This window comes from Serinus canaria, chromosome 2 (assembly GCF_022539315.1).
Source record: "Serinus canaria isolate serCan28SL12 chromosome 2, serCan2020, whole genome shotgun sequence".
Taxonomy (NCBI): Eukaryota; Metazoa; Chordata; class Aves; order Passeriformes; family Fringillidae; genus Serinus; species Serinus canaria.
The window spans coordinates 114,367,606-114,387,815 of record NC_066315.1 but is presented as its reverse complement, the minus strand read 5'-3'; the positions used below and the strand labels follow the sequence as shown (position 1 = coordinate 114,387,815).

Genomic DNA, 20,210 nt, shown 5'->3' with positions numbered 1-20,210 from the left:
CTTTTCTAAGGAAAGAAAAGAGGAAGAAGGAGAAAAAAAATCCTGAACAAAAAATAAAAGGATCCTTTGTCCATCATTGTGTGCCCTGAGTACAATATTGTTTCATCTTTGGGTGTCTTTCTCAGAAGGGATATGGAAATTTAGGCAGAATATTTGCCCCCTAAGCAGAAATACTTAAATGTAAATCTATACTACTGCTATTTTAAGAGCATTTAAAAATGTAAACATGTGAAGAGCACACTGTCTTGATTGCTGGTTTAGAGTCTATGCTATGATGCTAATGAGGCTTCTGACAGGTTAAATGTGGTGTATCATCTATATTTTCAAGCAGCAGGATTTGTGAAGATGTGACTTCTATTTTTTTTTTTTAGTTCAATTCTGCTTATTAAATATGTATATTGCTGGTTTTATTACCCAGTGCTTTGTACTGAGCATAATTTAGGTATGTTTTCCAGAGAGGGTCTCTAAAAAGATTTTTATTTCTAATATGCCTTTTATCTCTAGTTGAAAAAGATTATTTAATCCACATTAAATACTTCTGCAAACTGATTTGCAGAAGTATGTCCTGTAGTGCTGAGTTTAAGATTATACCATACATGATGCTGCCTGCATTATAGTACAGACCAAAGCTGTCAAATAGAACCCTGAGTTACCTTAAGAATTTTAGCTTTCATTAAAATGTAGTAGTAGTAGTGGTAGTAGCAGCAGCAGCAGTAGTAGTAGTAGAAGTATAGTAGTAATAGTAGTATTAATAAGAACAATAATAATAATAATAATAATAATAATAATAATAATAATAATAATAATAATAATAATAATATAATAATATTGTTATTGTTATTGTTATTGTTATTGTTATTGTTATTGTTATTGTTATTGTTATTGTTATAGGAGTAGTAGACATTGTGGGAGAGAAAATACCTTTCTTTTCAGGAGAGAGAAGTGGCAAGGGTGTTGGACAATGACCACACTTGGATCCCCACTGAGGGCATGCTAAGGAAGGTGAAAGATTGTCACAGGTTAGAGGGACAAGACTCTACTTTGGGGACTAAGGATGCTCCATTTGTGCCTAAAGCTCTTGTATATTCTTAAAGAACTGCTTTGGTCAGTTGGTCAGTAATTCATAAAAGACTTGTACTTTTAATTTTATTCAAAAGTTCTAAATAGGAAAAGTGCACAGCAGTGTTCTTGTCTGAAGGGAAGTTTAACTGCTTCAATAACAGTATTGGTGTTTGCAGGCCCCAGATCCTTTAGCCTCTTACAATATTTGTGCTCCTACCTATTGTCATCTTTAAACTGTGTTTCAATTTAAAGCCTCCATTTAAAACACATTTCCCAGCAAACTGCTGCACTATATGCATAAAATTAATGTAATTAATGAAAAGACTCTCAAGAGTGAAATCTTAAAAAGACTTTGTTGTTTTACATAGTTCTGTGCACTTTGAAAATTATGATTGTTTAAAATTAATAATATAATTGTCAGCACGTTCTCTTTCTTGAAAACAGAATTCATCTGGAACAGGAAAATTAATGTTTTGCTTGGGGCTTTGGCCTTTAACTAATGCAAATTAGAGAAATTGATTAACACAATACAAAAAAGTTATACCTTCCCCTGTAATACATTTTTGATAGCTGTGGCTTGATAAATTAGTATATTGTGTGTTTTTAAATGAATATGATTTATTGCTGTTGTCTACCATATGAAGAAACACAAAAAAATTGTTTTCAGGATCATTGACTTGAACATATCAATGGCACTGTTGGACAATTCTTGCTGAGTGTTAAGATGATTTATGTAACAGACCGAAGGTTTCCACAGTAATGTATTATAGTCTCAAGCTATCAAGCCTTGTTCATGCAGAGACAAAAGCAGCTAAAAAACACTTGCTTCTGAAGGTCTTTCATTCAGAAATTAGAGATAAGGTTGATCCTATTAAAACTCCTGGAAATATCCACTGTCAAATATATTATCCTAACTTTCAAATTTGTATAAGGTACGTGGCTGTTTTTCCCTTTCTAATGAGCTCATTGTTTTTACATGACTCTCGATTCATAAGTATTTCAGTTATGTAACAACGTGTTCAATAATAGAAGAGGAGACAGCCTGAAGCATCAATCTTTTAAAAACTGGCATCTTTCCACAGTTCAGACACAGAAGCCTTGGTGCAAATGAAAAATTAAGACACGCTCTACGTAGTTGGCAGTACCATTCATATAATTTAAATTAAATATCTATAGGCAAATTCCCAATTTTTAAGGAACTGTTGCTAATATAAGATTCTGTTGAGTAAATGCGTGATGACTGATGCAACCACTGAACACACGAATCAGACTTACTTAGTGAATGTTGTCTTCTGTGCTGCCATATAGGAAAAATTTTGCTCTTTCCAGAGGGATTTACACTAGATGTTTGAAAGCTTACTTCCTCCTGTGGTCAGTCTGTGTGAGCCTCTTCCTTTGATTTGCCTTCTTTGATCACATTTAAAGTTCTATTAAAATTATTTTGAAACTTAAGTAAGTTTTGCTGGCCAAGATGCAGTTATCACTGTAGAGTACTTAAGGACAGGGGCTGTATTTGTATCTTCTGCCAGCATTTCCCTTTTTTTAATAATAAGTAACCTCAAAAATAAATACTAGATTTTTTTTTTTGTATTTGCGTTATCAGCACAGCTGGATGCATAGCCATAATTTGAGTTATGTGTTGCCAAAGTAAAGAACTGATTCCTGACATACACTTCCTCTCAGTGTCCCAGTTTTTCCTCTCCTTCCATAGCTTGTTGCTGGATTTGACCAGGCTAATTGGCTTAAAAAGTAAATTTAACAGGACCAATGGGGTCTTTTTCAGAAACAAAAGCTTGGGTTTGGGCTGGACAGTGAGTCAGGGTTCAGTGTTCATATAATTTTATTCTGGCAAGCTTTTCTCATAAAATGATATGCCAAGGTAGCATATAGATAAGCCTCCTGATCTCAGAGTGGGCATATTGATCATCTATTTTATGGAGTTTACATAATTTCAAGCAGAAATGTCACAAATATTTAGCCAGAAACATGAAATATAGTCCTCTAAATTTGGGAAGACATTCCTAATTAAAAAATATTTCATATCATTGTGTCTATAGATAGCTCAAATGTAAGGATAATCAGTTCCGAGGTTCCCACTGTGTAGATTCCATCTGAACTAGACTGAAATTTGTTTATAATAAACACAGGTGCAATGAAAATGCTCTTTAAAATAAAGAAAAATTTAAGCCTGTGTCTGTTCAGTGTTATGCAGTTGGCTTAATGGTGTTAATTTGCTGAGGGCTTTCTCTCTGGAATGTAATAAAGGCCTAGGAAACTCCCCTAAACTGAAGAGCTGATTGACACCTCTTTCACTCCTACAATCATGAGTTGAAAGTGAAACCACTGGCAAAGTTCCTAGTGGAAAAGTGGTAAAGAAAATAAAGAATTTCTACTACTTTTGTTTGTTTGTTTGTTTGTTTGTTTTGGGGTTTGGGGTTTGGTTTTTTTCTGTTACTCAAAAGTGAAGAGGTGAGCTTGCTGAGGTTTCTGTGACCAGTAGAATAAAAAGGAGCTATTCCATAACTTTCTGAATAGAGCAAGTCCAGCTGATAGGAAAACCAGCTATGAAGGAAAAACCCTTGGAGTGGAGGGGAAAGACTCTAACCTTCCCCATCCCCAAGAAAAACATAACAGAGTTGAAACCAGGGGCCACCATTTATTATGCATAATATATATGAGCTATACTTATGACTTGTAGTTGGGTACAGGGAGTACAGCCTTCTCTGATGCTCTGGATGCTAGATAACTGCTTTAATTAGAAATTCCAGATAAACAGCTTGTGTTGGAAGAAGTGGTGCTCTCAGGAAGCCCAGAGGCTGGGACAGGATGATGACTGGTGTGGGAGTGGGAGTTCTTGCTGCAGGGTTAAGCTTGAGACTGCCTTTTTGGTAAATTTCCCTAAAATTTCTCTTTACAGAAGAAGGTGACAATACAACATTCCAGGAGAGCCCATTGCCAGCTGTGGATCAGCTGCATCAAGGGGACCCCAGATGGTTACTAAAATAGGTTTTCCAATGGCAAGGAGAGAGGTAGCAGGAAAGTAGGAGTGGGTGTTTGCAGCTTGTAGCTGCTATTCACAGGACAAGCACATGTCCCATTCCTCGTGCCTTTCCTCCAGGCACAGTTGCAACAGCCTTGTTCCTGGAATATGCTAGGTTTGCTGCAGATGATTCTAGGAATTTTGGGTTTGATATGTCAGTGTGCTAAGTCATCACAAGCATCTGAACTGAGCTCTTGGACGAGACAAATAAATACCAGCAAATCACTGTTGGAGCAACTTCCCTAAGGAAGTTACATCTATATGCCTTTCATGCACACAGTACTGAGCATGGAAATATCAAATTGGCTGAAAATGTAAGGTGAATAGGGTGCTCTGCAGATTCATTTGAATATCTGTCCATCCCATTAGCATGTAACTTGTATGCTGCCTAGCATTACTGAAATAGTACAATAGTTTATGTCTTAAGAAAAAACTTAAAAATAGAGAAACATAAGGTGATACTATAATTTGAATTATGTGTTATTTGGTGTATCATTACAGCTTTTGCTAATCTAATCCTACTTTTAAGTGTAGGGAACAGCGATATTGCAGGTGATGTGGAATCAAATACACTCTTAAATGGTTCACAAGCAACAACCACTCTGTGTTTTGGGTTTTTGTTGTTTTTTTTGTTTTTTGGGGTGTTTTGTAATTAATCAGACAACAAGCATTTATTTAAAATTCTTAACCTGTATAATATATATAACATTATTATATACCTACACATGACACACCTTGGATTGTGGAGCTGCTAGTGCTTCCTTCTTAATAAGTGAAGCTAATGTCCTACTGGCAGTTAATTGAGTCCACCATTTTTGAAGTATTACTTGTTAAAGGCACATTTGAAACACAAAGGATCAAAAGTAAAGCCTGGCCTATCCATATGACATGCAAAAAGAGGTGTAAAAATAAGCAGATATGCTAAGTGCCTCCAATATCCTCTCAATATTTGATTTAGGAATATTTGCTTTTAGTAGCAAACTTAAGTCTCACAGGATTGTGCGGGAGAGAGGAAATAGATGTTAATAATTCCTACCCGAAAAATCCAGGGAGAGAAAACTCTTTTGAGGCCATAAGTCTTTTGGGACAATAGAAAAGACACTGTTGAACATAAATGCCATCTCTTCACAGCTAATAAATCCCTCCTGGAAGCTGTAGGCTACATGGATCCAAGCTCACCAGGATTACAGTTACCAAATCTAAGTGTACCTGCAGGGACAGCACTGGTCCAGGAGAGCATTATGGATGTTATCCCTTCCTTCATTTCTCTTCTCTGCTGCTTATTTATTGTGGTGTTAGATCTTAAACTCACTTTAGACACCTTTTCCTTCATCATGGATTTTATATAATAGTAATTAGGAACTAGCTAATGTATGCATTGTCCCTAACACTTTTATTTGGTTTTGCAAAATTTGTACATTGCTATTAAGTAGATGTGATGTTCTCTTTGCCATGTTTAAGCCTTCTCTCCATCTAGTGAGAGTCTATTTTACTGTATTTCCCCTTGGAGAAATGGCTGCATCATGGCTTGTAAAAGTGGGGGAAAATGCAACTTACAGAGGTCAGTAGACTTGCACCAGCTTGCCATTAAGAAGAAAGCAGGGGCAGAGGGAGAGCAAACTCCTGTGCTGGAGGTGAGAAACACAGCTGGAATGCGTGGGTAGAACCAAAGTCCTCACACATAACAGTGGTGATACCACTGTTAAACCTTGTTCTGTTGTTTTCATTTTTGGGGATTTTACTTTGGCCTTTCCAGTCTAGACTTCCTGTTCTATTTTATACTAAGATATTTGGTAAAGAGGTTAAAACCTTTTTGGGAAAAAACAAAGCAGCCAAAACCATGACAATGTGCACTAGAGGCAGTTTTTCTGTGTTCACCAGCTCACTGAAAACCTTTAATACTGTTTGGTTTTGGTCTGATTTAAGTTTATATATACATGCTCATAGAGAGGGTAACCTCAGGCACCAGGAGAACATTATTACTGTGACGACTAGTGAAAAATCCCTTTGTTTATAATTGGCCATTGATTCTCCCCTTGTCTTTCTGCATGAATTCATACACCCTATTATCCTCCATTTGGAAACTCATAGTGGGGGAAACATTTTCTTCCAATAGCTGCTCTTTGAAACTGTGCCCTCATACTCATCCTTTCTGGTGATACTTTTCAGGAGTAGAATATATTTAAATCCTTGCATTTCCAGAATTAACAAAAGCAGCACTCAGAGCAGGACTGCTGTGCTGAAGAGGGGCAGGAAGGGTGGGAGTAGTCTCTGTGCTATAAATCTCCTGACTGTGGGCATGGGATGTGCAAAGACTGATCACTTTGCAAAGGAGTTGGCTGTTCTCAGAAAAGTAGAGCAGGCTTTCAGGCTGAGCCATTGCAACTGATCTCTTTAACCCTTTATTTTGCTCACCTTTTCCTATTTAGAAATACACTCATACCCACCCTACCCCACAAATGAGCCTACCTGCTGTACAAAAACTGTAGATAAATAATAGCAATTATCCACCTTGGTGCATTACTCTGACTTTGCCTGTGGCTTTTCCTTGGATCAGATTGAGTTGGATGACTTAATGGCAGCAGACAACAAAAGACTAACAGTTCTTTGGTGGAATTACTAATTCAGATAACTGACAAAATGTATATATAATTCAGTTTATAGATTAAGAAAGAAAAAAAAGTGATTTTTTAAAAAAACTTCAAATGCATTTTTATAAATACAAAGCATACTCATATTGAGTATGTACTCTTTCTTTCTAGCTGAGTAAATGCATGGCTCTCCCAGAAGAATAAAAGTGGTATCTTTCTTCACTATGTAATTCTTGGTCTGAGTAGCAGGAAGCAAAATGAACCATTTTGTGCCAATATTAATTTTATAAATTGCATTCCCTTTTCCACAATTCCCATGAAAAAGGTATTCAGCTAGATGAACACTCTTGGAAAATTTTAATAGGACCCCTGAAATCTGTTTGAGTTCACCTTCTTTTAGAAAAATATTTCTAAGGGAAAAATATCATAGATTCTTATGCCTTAGAGGCATTTTTTCCTCCATACATAATCGTGAAACTTCACTTGTATAATATATGGTTCTTGAAAATATTCTTTATTAAATTGTAGATTGTGCTTAGAAGTTTTGCTCTTTTTCTTTGTTTTGTATGACTTTTATTGTTATTATTGACCAGTGCTCATATGATTTTCATTGCAATTTCTGTTTGTTTGTTTGTTTGTTTGTTGGTTTTGGTTTTTTTTCCCAGTCTTTTCCTGGCCCAAGTCTGGAAAGTGAAGATTTTAACATACCTCCTATAACTCCTCCATCATTGCCTGACCACTCCCTGGTGCACTTGAATGAGATAGAGTCTGGGTACCACTCTCTGTGTCATCCCATGAACCACAATGGCCTCCTTCCCTTCCACCCTCAAAACATGGATCTACCTGAAATTACAGTTTCCAACATGCTTGGCCAAGACGGGACACTGCTTTCCAATTCCCTCTCTGTGGTAAGCACTTTTAGTCTTTCCTTTCTGTTCGGTTTTAAGTGCAAAATCATGGAAATACAGACCTGTTTGAAATCCTTCAAGGGGGCCAACACCTGCCCACTCAAACTTTGAGTGCCCTGGCCTGACTCTGGGTGTTACGTTGCATCCCTGTGTCAAATCTTCCCTCCTGCGGAGGTGGGGGGGAATTTTCAGCCGGGTTTCTCAAAGCCAGAGTGTTACCTTCCACCACCTTGGGTAGAAGGTTATCCTTTATTGAGATGTAAATAACGACAGAAAGAGGCTCAAGGCTGTGCCTTCTGCTGGAGCAGGGTTTGGATCCAGATGGCTGTTGTTCTCTATTTGTCTGATGAGGCTCTTTCCATTCTCATTTGCATGTGCTGAGAGATGTACAAAAATTTAATATCTCCTTTCTTGTTTACCGCACGTTTGGAAAACAGCAAATGTTATTTCTGATTCTAGGCCAAATCTTACAGCCTTTTTACAGTTCCCAGTCCTTAGCCAGCCAGAATCCAATTGAAATGACTGGACAACTTGCTTATAAAGTCTGTCAGATAGTCATTATGGTCATAATCTTGTGAAGCCTGATATTATAAATCACTTATTTGAATGTTAAATTGCTTGCAACAACTGCAGAGCGTACTTTACACGTTACGTTTTCAAGTGGGCTCTACAATTAATTGGTATACTTCTTGCATAGAAGCTCCAGACTAGATTATTTCATGTTGATGTACAGTTCTAACTCAAAGAGTTCAGAGTCCCATGAAAGAGGATGGATCCTGACATTGTGTGTATCCCATGGCACTTCAAGCACTAGTGGGCTAAATGGGCTGCCCAGGAGCTGCAGATCCCAACAGCCAAAGATAAGAATCTATTGTTCCTAGAGATGAAGGGTCTGGGCTTCTCACCAAAGTTCTGCACTTAGGGACTGAGGCTGTTTAGGCTTCCCAGCTTGCTAGCTCCCCACCACATTATCTAAAAAACATAAATCAGTCCTGGGAACCTGAGAGCTGATACAACACATGAAGGTTTGGGTAGTGAGGGATCCAGGTTCAGCTCCCATCAGCCTCTCAGGCTAACAGCCCCAGAGTCAGGGGACATGGTGACTTGAAAAGACTTAGTTTACACCAAAAATCTGCTTTGTCACATACCTTCATTGCAACTCAATTAAAATAAAGCTACCTTGATTTTGAGGAGCTCTGCATTCCCTCCGAGGATGTCCAAAAAAGTGGAAGGCACGAGTATAGGCTTCTTATATGTTGCACAGTTGTTATTGATTTACTAGGATGTTGCACACTTTGTGTTTGAGGTCAGAATCTGACCCCAGGGTTATGTTCAATAATGGGAGGAGTGGAGGAGAGGCAGACTTATATAGAGAAATAGAAATATGCTCTGTGGAAAGAGCCTATATTTTCCTTGCTTGTCTGCAAAGCTGATGGCATGCATTAAAGAGCTCGAGTGAAATCTTGTGTGGGGTTCTGAGAATCAGAACTATGAAAGGACTTGAAAAAGTAAGAGAAATGTTTGACACTCTAGTCAAGACAGGCAGTATTTCATTGAACTGACCTCTTTTGAGCCATGGTTATGGCTCAGAACTATGCATTCTTTTAGGCTGTGATGTTTCACATTAACCTTTTGCAACAAGCTCTGAACAAAGGGCCTTGAGAGCGTGTAGATCATCGCAGTGAATAATCGCATTGAGGGAAAATACAAAAAAAATTGAATAATATAGCTAGGCAGTTTTGCTGTTGGAACTTAGTGAAGATCAGAAGAGATGAAAATCAGATGTCAAGAAAATATGTGCTGAATTTTGACAATAATTTCTGAGGATTTGTTCAATAAATAAAGCATAATCCTTGAAGTGTCATGTGCTAAGTCAGCTGTTATCCCTAACTTGCATGCCCTTTTTGCACAAGAGCACCTCTTACCTAGCAATAGTTTGAACTCGAGCTGGCTTGTCTGTGCAGGGGATGAAGCTACAGCTCATGTTAGTACAACTGGTATGATGTTAACACCTCAATTTCGTACAGTTCAAATGCTGTTTGGCAGTATAGCTCCTCTGATTTGAATTTGATAACTTGAGAGAAATTAACTTGAGGGAAGTCATTTAACTCTTCAGTGAATTCAGTGACTTCTTCAGTTAATAGAATGACCCCATTGTTCTTTTGGCTTTGCACTGATGAAGAAAAACAGGGGATTTTGTAGAGTTAACATTCTTTACTTAGTTTTGAATCTTTAAAATCCAGAACATTTAACTTTTTTTTTTCAAGATGACTCTTTTCTTGTGGTATTACTCATCTCCAAGTTTCCTTTTTACTATCTCATCAAACTCTGATCCATTTAACAAGTTTTTGTCTAAATCACTCCTATATTGCCTCATATAGAACATAATTTATAAGTTTCTCCAATCTATTTAAACCCTTGGTTCCATATAATTTCTAGTATATCAAGTACCATTTAGTGTACTTGGAAAACATGTGTCTCACTTCATTTTTCAGGGCACTAATGGGTATTTTTAGAAAAAATATTCTTAGAAGCAAATCTGTTGGCTGTTCTCTATCCCTAATTAATTTCACATCTTCAGCAAATTTTCCTTACGTTGGGACAAATTCAGCTGCATTGCAATGTGCCTCTAATAGAATTTGGTTATTTTTTTCTTTACCTAAACATCCTTCTTTTTAGCTGGTTTTTAACCCATGTTGGTATTTTAGCAATAATACCTTCTATTTTATCTGTGTTAGAACCAGTGAGTGTTTTTCAGTTTGTGTTCTTATAGACAAAACATAACTTAATACTAGCCAAATGTGAGAAAGGAATATCAGTGAGCTCAGAAACAGTTAGAAAATAGTTCATGCACTAAGTATTGTGGTTTTCTTCCATCTCAACGACCAGGTGTTTTCAGATGAGGATTTCTGTGATTTTGGATAGATTGAAAATTGAGGATGTACCCTTCCTAAAACCCCTTCAAATCTCCCCCCATCAGAAGTCCCTGTTTCATACTGTGCAGTACTCCCTCGAAGCTGCAGATAAAATCCCTTTCAGTAAGGATGGCAGGATTTACCCCAATCTCTCTAAGAATTCTCCTCTGCAGAAGTGCTTAAATACACAATAAGAGCCCACTACCAGCTCAGTGAATTCATACTAGGGATTGGCTTCTTACAGATTCTTACACTGTGGGAATTCTTTCTAAAAAATTTTGCAGTGCTGGGAGATAAAAATTTCTCATTGCCATTGACAGTGTCTTAAATTTGGAATTAACCTTCTTTGAAGTTTTTTTTTGATTGATTGGACTTTCATACTGCATGCCAACTATTTAAAAAAAAAGTAATCAAACAACAAAGCCACTAAAATTTTTCCTTCTCATTATTCTGCTGTCAGTTCACATATTTACTTCTGTGTTTGTATATTTCTGTATTCTTAGTTGACATACAGAATACACAGTGGCACATGCACGTTAATTTCTATCATGATGTCAAATACAGATTTCTTCAGGCACTCATTATATCTGGATATCAGGGCTTCAGAAATCTACAAAATTTGTGCAGAATGTGAGTCAGGATGGTATTAACCCACAGTCCACCCCCATCATGGGAGCCCTTAAAATCCTCCTTCAAAATGGATATGACTTCTATTCCTGCTTCTTAACTGGATGTAGTTTGATATAGATTGAAGTGTTTTTTTAATGAAAATGTACTTATGGTCCTGTTAACATGTTTGCTTCTGTATAATGCAATAGGGATCCCTTCCTGGTTTCCTACCAGTTGAAGACTGTGTGGGTTTGGTTAGATCCCAGCGGGGGCTTGACCTGCCAGCCTTTTTCTGTTGATGTGAGTTTTCCTGAAATATCCCAAAGGATATTTTCAAGGACTACAAGAATTACCCTTCTAACATTTGCAAAAAATACATGTTGTGTGAGAATGTGGATGTCTTGGATGTGTTCTATAAAACACATAGTTTTATAGAGTTTTTCTTTGTATCAATAAAATTATAGACATTCTAGCTTCTTTAGTGTATCCTATAGATAGTTGGTTCTTCTGCAGGAAACCAGGGTTAAAAATCACAGTGCTGTTTTTACATAGTTGGGAAAAAACCCCAACCTATTTTTGGAATGCTTTAATTTGTAATATTGTGCTGATTTTTTTGAAAATGTGGCTCATGATGGTATACCATAGAAAATTTACAAGAAAGAAATAGAAGATTTATATTTCTTGAAGTGCTTCAATTTTTTGGGTTTTAAGTTTAAGGTGGAAAATATGTTAAAAGACAATAAAATCAGGGATTTGATTTCCCAAATGCTCTACTTGTGCTGGCAACAAAAGCCACCATAATGTATATACTTAGGTTTATTGTCATTTTTAGTATACAGTCAAGGCACACTTTGAATTCAAAGACTGCTGTACAACTGTTTTGACAACCACCACATCAGTAGGCAATGTGCAGGACATATGAAACTGAAGCAAAAATATTTCTTTAGGTCTATAGGGAGTGCAGTACATCAAGGAATTCAGATATATTAGAGCAGCATGAATTTCTAATATGTTGCTCTTATGGAAAAGACCACTGGCATAGTGAATAATGCTGCTTTCAAAGCAGAGCAGAAAATGTGATTACAGACAACTTCAATGCTGTTTTTAAAATAAATATTTTTGAAATCTTGAGGTGTTTTATTTCATGTAATGCATAAAATATGTAACAGTGTGCTAGAGCTAAAGATCTTCTAGGTCACGGAAGAGTAGATGATGTCAGCTATAATTATTCAAATGTGGAATAATAGAAGCATTAGTTTAAAATAAAATGCATGTCACAAAGGCCCATGTCCTTATATAAAAAAAGCAATAAAAAGCTGCTTTTTTTTTGCACACTTAGACAGAAGAATAAAGGCAATGAATAATTATTTAACATTATGCCCCAATTCATCAAAGCCTGAGCAATTACATTATACTTTTTCATTATTGTATTTTTAGATATACAACCCATGAGAGATTAATATCTTAAACAAAATGTGGCATTGTATAACAAGGAAGAAAGCAGACAGCTTCTTTTTTTTCTTTTTTTTTCCATTTTTAATCTCAGGTAGAATGAAGTTAGTATTTCTTATTCACAGTACAGTTGCTAATAAATGCAATTAAGAAAACTGTTGCTTTACCTGAGGTGCATTTAAGAGATTTTGTTTTACTGGTTTCATACATGTTAGTTTAAATTCAGTATTCATGACTCATCTTGAGGCTGACCTATACAGCTGATTCTTTTTTCTTGCAGCTTTAAGTGTCAGTGGAAACTACTGAGTCAAACAGAAATTCATTATTTCTGATAAACAAGATTAATGACTTTCATAACCAAAAAAAAAGGAAAAAAAAAGAGATTTGTGTCTCCTAACCTAAGTGTTGAGATTTGAATCATGTTTGGATACTTTTTTCTAGCTTGTATTGCATGCCAGTGGTAGCAGATTCATTCTGTCTCTGGTGAATACTTCCCATTTGTGCCTCATTACCAGTCTCTGGTCTTCAGTTTACATCAAAATTTACTGTTATGCTACACAGACCTGCTGCTACCCCAAATTTTATTGCAGTGAGTTATTGCCATCAGAACCACCAAATCATAAAGCTAAGGTCATGGAACATCTTGTGTTAAAGTTGTTCGGGTTTTTTTCTCTTACTGAGCAGCTTTGTATGCTTCTTTTCCCTAAAAAAAAAAAAAAAAAATTAAAAAAAAAACACCAACACCTGCCAAAAACCCCCAGCAACAAAAAAAACCAACACCATGTTCTCTGAGCAGTTTTTTTTCCTTCACTGAAATAAGCCTTGCATGGAAAAAGGTTACAATAGTTAATGTCTATTTTGCCAAACACCCTGACCAGCTCATGTCCATCAGCATGTCACTTATTGTCTCTACTAGAATTATGATTACTTATTCCATCAAGGGCTCTGAGACATAGTTTTTATCTTTCCTTCCTTCTGATGTCTGCTCCACCCTTTTGTCATCAGACAACAGACAGGATATGTAGAGGAACTGATTAAGATGTTATTTGATCAAGGTTTCATAAATACCTGAATATTGCATATCTGCTGCTAGAAGGCTCTTTACTGTGCTACAAAAACCTTATGATGTCAGAAATTACAGCTGTGTAAAATCAGAGTGGAGCAAAGCATGCATTTTTAGCAGTGATAGAGATATGCCATTTAGCTATAGTGTTCTGTGGCAGGTGGTTGGTTCTCTGTGCCTCAGGATTATTCTCAAATGGGAGATCTCTCAAAAAAGATGTGCTCTATCTGGAACTGGACTTACAGATCCCACACTACAGCAGCAGGACCAGAACCTTCTCGTGGGTCACCTTGTCCCTGGGGTCTTTGGAGCAGAAAACATCAGTCTGTGCATTCATGGAAGGGCAACATTGCTGGTACCACCTCAGCTGGCAGCACGTCTGCAGCTTTTGCCTCCCAGGAGAACATCAGCAGAGTAAAAGAGAGCACTCCCTGGATGCAGGCCACTGATCAGGTCAACTAGGACAAGAATTTCTGTGAAAGTATTTGTGGAGCATTTTTTTCTGGTCCTTCAGTAGTATCTGGTAAAGTTATAGTCTCAGTCTCTAAGAGCTTGCCTTAAAGATAGAGCAAGTAAATATTTGCACATAACTGTAGGAAAATATTTGTACACCAATGACCAGGACTCTTTTTAGAATAATTCCAGGTCTTATTTTTAAAATTGAAAATGAAGCTGTTGATTTACTGTCATTTGGGAAACACAGCATCCTGCTTATTTGAATGTGGTTTTTGAGAATTCATTTGGCTCACATATTTCACAAACTCAGTAAGAAAACAACTTCAGTATAATTTAAAGAAGAAATAACAAGGTGTCATGTATCTTATTTTTAAAAACACCCTTTAATAGAAAGAACTTTGGTGATCTTTTTCACAGTGGTTACCCATTGTCTGATAGGAATCTATTTGCTACATATAAAAAGTAAGAAAAATAAGTTTAGTTGTATTAATTTTTTTCTTGGACTTTAACCAGATAGACACAGGCTAAGACAAGATGAATGTGGTGCAGAGAGAAAGACTTCAGTTGTGGGTGGTAGATTATACAACACCTCACATGTGAAGTACTCACAGGAGTGATTAATGCATAAGCAGCATCATAGCTGTAAGTGTCAAACAAAACAGATAATAGAGTATGCAAATAGAGGAAACATAACTCAGAAAATGTCATAAATTCAGGGGCTTCTGCAGCAGAGATTGTTGACTTTAATCTGCTGCTTTTAACATTGCATGTAGTTGTCGAGAGCAGCACGATAATGAAATGTTTCTGAAGACTCACACTTTGGCAAAAAAAGTCTTAGTGATCTCAAGTCCTGTCTATGGAATAGAAGTGAAATGTCTTTTTCAAAAACTGTGAACATACTTCTATGAAGACAAAAATGAAGGAGAAGCCCACAGTGCAGATGAAAGGGAGGGCTTTGTGCATCAGGTGGAGTAGCCTCTATTTCCACCTGTTTCATCATTTAAATGCATGAATTTGCATTCTTTGAAACTCAAAAGCAGCTGAGAAGACTGCACATCCCTCATGGATTTGAATTGCATTTACCATCTCATCCCATTTTGTTCAGTGCTAGAAAGGTGTGTGGACAAAAGCAGCCCCACTACAGAATGTTCTGTCTTAACTCTTGGTGCCATGTGCACGCTGGAAATTCAGCAGTCACCTGCTAGAGTGTGAATTCTCCTCCTTAAATCTTGCATATATAGAGTCATAGATGATTAGCAAAAATTTTCCTGCATTTTGAGGGAAAAAGCACATTCTTGACTTTCCAAGTTGAAGGAATTTAAATGGTGCAATTAATAATCTCAGGAGGTATTTATCTGTTTTAGTGGTTTTTTACAGAGTTTTCAGTATCGTTGTTTGAGTTTACCAGAGACTTTTTACATGAGGAATGGAAGATAAGTATTCTAAATGTTTGTGGTTTGAGATTTGAAGAAATAATCAGAAGTAAAAAGTAACTCATTTGTTATTTTTATCCCTTCTTCTTTCACAAGGCAATTAAGAAATGCTAAAAGTGTAAAAGATGTCTACTCTTCCCTAGTCCTTTAAATAACATAAAGATTCATTTCAGATTGATGTTTGCCCCTCTGTTCCCCCTTCCACCTCCTCTTCATTTGTACAAAGCCTGTTCTATGTAAATGCCAGGTTGGGATTGCCTGTGGGCAGTGTGTAAAATCTTTAACCTGTGATGCTGTACTTCAGACACATGCATGTGACCCAGGATCTCTGTAGCCTCACTCACACACCTTTGAACTGCACTTTTGGCACATTGTACATGCTGATGATTCTGTATTTGTACACTAAAGATACAAAAATGAATTTCCTTAATTCATTTTCTGTGTATATCATGGATGGATGCAGTCAGAAAAAAGGACTTAAGGTATAGAGTGGCAGCACGAAGCATTATGGAGCGAGGAACACCTCTAAGGCATGTTTGTGCATATCTTCCAGCTACAAAATCCCCACAATGAATGCTTTTCATCTCAAGTGAACAAAGAAATTTCACTTTATCTTACATATTATCAGGATGTATCCAAAATTCCTCTTTCAACCAACGTGCAGGGATATAAAAGACTGGAAGGAGATGTTTTAGGTGGTGATGGGCATTCTGTGTGCCTGCTCTGACCCAGAGCTGAAGTGGAGTGCAGTGCTCAGAGCACATCCACACATACACTTCTATACCTGGACGCACATTTATACATAGAGATGGACATCTGTATGTCTGTGTAGGTATATACAAGTACATACCACACTGTTCATCACTGAAGCCCTCTGCTGGAATTGGGAGTGGAACAGACAGGATGTAGCATCTGCAACATCCCCTTTCTCCCCAGATGGTGGATCCATGTTGTTGCTAAACAGAGACTGGAACCAGAGCCAAATTATTGAACTGGATTCAATGGATTTAATTAATGTACTGCACATGGCTGCAAGATACAATTTTTTTACCAAATCCCTGAGTTATAAGTGAGGTTACAGTGCATGAAAGTAACTTTGATAATGGGTACTTTTGCTAATTGAGTTAATGAAAGAAGTAGCCTAGCTGCTAAAGTGAGACATGGCATACCTTATGGGCAACAAGATGAAACAAGATGAAATACATTCATATCACATCTTCAAAATTCTGCTTCTGGACAGTAACAATGTTGGGTTATAGGTACCTTAACTTCATCCTTACAAAAATCATCTAAACTGAAAAAACCTTTAAACTGGATATTCTGATCCCTCAAACAAAAAAAAGCCTGCTCATGGAGTATTTACAGGATCAGGCCCTTGATGAGAATGCAGTGCTTTTTTATTTGGAGATGCAACTTCCTTCTAATACATTTTAAGATTACCTTCATTCACACATTAAGAATTTCAGAGATTAACTCAGTAACTAAGCTTTAGTTTCCAAGACATGCCTTAATACTCAAGTATGGGATCTCATTTTAATGAATTTTATGATGCTCCCCTTTCTTATGTGGGAGCATAAAAACTGTTTAGTGCAATAGGCTTAGTCCTTATCTGGTTATTAAGTTCAGTTTAAGTTACCTGACAGAAAGTATACAGTGTAAAATAACTTTTGAAAGTTTTTTTTTTTTTTTTTTGTACACAAAACAACTGACAGCATTTGAAAAATAATGCCATTGGCACTGTTTTGTTCTGAAGCACCTTTCTTGTGCCTTGGAGTGCTTTGCAGTCACTAATTAGCTGAGAAGGTAGTTTACTCCTAAAAGTACAAGTAGATGTTCACAATATCAATCCCTCCTATCTGTCAAGTACTATACTGTAGGAGAGAAAAACACTTACTTTATTTAAAAGCTAGCAAAATTTAATTCACCATATACAAAGACAAATGAATCCCAAATTGAAAAAGAAAGATCATAAAGGAGGAGGATGAAAATAACTACGTAGGGGGACCTGTAAAAATGAAAGTGTTACCAGGAGCTCATTTCATGTTTGATGCTCAGTAACACAAAGGTGGTTGGCAGTGTGGTGAGAGTCAGCTTTCAATATGAGAGCTAGCAGATGTCCTCACATACAGTAAAACAGGACTTAACTGCCATGTGCTGCACATCTAATATGAAGTTTTTACAGTGACTGCATATTATGGTAGCTGAGACTTTTAAGCTCTCAAGCAACCTGGAAGTGATACAACAACCTCATTTAAGAGACATGAAAAAGATGCAGGCATTGCTTTGCTTGTCCTTGAAATGCAGTCAGCTCTGGGGAGAAGTGAAGTATCTGTTTAACCACAGAGTGTGGTGCTCCACTGCCCCAGATTTCCAGTCCAAGCCCTTACTGGCCAGTTCTATAGCACATGTGTTTCTTCTCACTTGTCATCAGCTTTGTGAATGCAGGGAGAGGAAAACTCAAAACAGGGGAGTTCTCTGCCCAGGGCCTGGCCTATGTAATTTTAATTGTGGCTGGCACTGTTGCACTGATTTCATCATTTGTGGCCTCTGCCTCTGAAGTACATTTTAGGAGCTCTGTGGCTGACTGAAAACATCAGTGGGATTTTCAGAAATATTCTGGCTTAATGTTGATCCTGTCCTACTCTAGCTATCCCAGAGTTTCAAAAGAAATAGAACTAGCTCTATAACAGATGCTTTCATTTCTTCATAAATTGTGAGAATTTAGATTTCACATTATGTAAGAAGGTGTGTCAACAAAATTGTTTGTCAATAATGATCCACACTCATAATGCCGTCATAATTCTGAAATGTTTTTCATGTAACATTTAAAATCAGTGCAGGGTGCAACAAGACTGAAGAGAAAAATCATGATCTAATGTCCTGTTTGGAAACAATTTTTATTGCTTTGATTATTATATAATTAAAGACAATATAGGAAAGCTGTGCAACAGAAAAAAGTCACATGAGTAACCTGACCTCTTAGATCCTGGCTCAGTGCAGCCATAATGTTGTGTTACTTACCAAATCTCCAAAATTGGTCCAGAGGGAACTGTAATGTCCCTCATTTAATATAGTCGAAGATAGGATTTTAAAAGGTCATCTCACTGAGAGCAGGATACTCCATAGATTTGTCATTCCTGACAGATCTAACTTATTTTTTAGAGAATTCATCTAGACTCCTCATGCAAGCTCTGGATAGAGGTTCTCACCATTAAAAAATCACCATACATAACATCCAGCAGGCGGTAGAGGTTAATGAAGATCACTTAATATTTTCAATATTTGTTAATTTCTAAATGTATATTATTTATATTTATATTTATATTATATTTATATTTATATTTATATTATTTTTTATAAAGGAGATTTTGATCTAAGAAGGCGTGATAGGTAATAGATGTTGACGGAACAGCTAGGAAATAAATAATCAAGAAGATGGATATTAACTCAGACTGGTTTGGTTCATAGCTGACTTGACCATTTAAGAAACAGTAGAAAAATAATCAGCTTTCCCCAAATCTTATTAGCATATAATCATGATCCAGACTGTATTAGCCCATGAGCTACACTGAGCAAAATAACTCTTCTTGAAGGTTCAGCTATAGTGTTATTTTATGAAATTGTTTATGTGCACATTTTAAATATTTTATTTATTTATTGTCATCCATTACTCAGAAAGTTAGGCTGAAGGAATGGATGTTTATGATTCCTAAGGAATGTCACTCAAGTAATGGGATAAAAACAAGCAATGGGGAAGGTTGAGAAAAAAACCCTTTTAATGGCATCAGAATAGTCTGCCAGGTAGTGTTAAAGCACTGGAACATGTATGTATGGAAAAATCCTGCACTGGCTGAGAGATGGATTGGATTATTTAATAGACCTTTCTTTGAGATGTAATTCCTGTAACTGGTTGATACATACACTAGTGCTCAGATATTTGGACTTGTTTCTTGTTTGTCTGGCAAATTGTTTCTTGTGAAAGGTTATAAATTACAATAAATAGACTTTGCAGAAGATGAGCTACATGATATTCTTGGAAAGAGTTTTTCAGCTGATATCCAGATGTTAATGCCAAAGCAGAAAAAACCCAATAGAGTCCTAATCCCATGGCTTTGCTTGAGCACAGTGCTAGGACAGTGCACTGCCATAAATAATATTTACATTGAATAGAGTTTTCTGTATTCTTACAGCAATTTGGGATAGAAAGGATAAAACAGAAAAAACAAGTGTTATTTATGTAGAAGAATTTTTTTTCTTCTGATTTTGCAACAAAGATTTCACTGCTAGGGAAGGACAGGGAAAGAATGGAAAGCAAGCATTTATAAAAATGTTGATGTAGTTATAATTAGATCCATTTTAGAACCAAAAGTTTTATGCAGAAACTGACAGAAGGATACACAGTAATTATAGTTTGCTGACAAACTGAATAGTTTCCTTTTTTTATCTTGTGGTTTTAGGAAACCAAACTGTAAATAAATATGCAGTTTGACAGATTGTAATTGCAATCAGCAAGGCATCTTTTCATTTAATCAGATAGTGTTATTAAAATGGGGTTACAATTAAACATTTTATAGTGTGACGTAGAACTCTATTAAAATTCTCCAGCAAACAGTAATTATCATTTGATGCTTCTGCAACAGATTTCCATTTGCAGAAAAGTTATTGGTTGTGACCTCCAGTG

At 36.6% G+C, this 20,210-nt stretch overlaps 1 protein-coding gene across 2 annotated transcripts in view; it reads left to right on the top strand.

Moving 5' to 3' along the window:
- TOX (thymocyte selection associated high mobility group box) overlaps window positions 1-20,210 on the top strand; it is a 217,742-nt gene that overhangs the window by 122,743 nt on the left and 74,789 nt on the right. For both annotated transcript variants that reach the window (XM_030239706.2, XM_009085557.4), the window contains exon 3: window positions 7,359-7,601. In XM_030239706.2, the coding sequence (XP_030095566.1) occupies window positions 7,359-7,601 (243 nt within the window). The remainder of the gene's footprint in view (window positions 1-7,358; window positions 7,602-20,210) is intronic.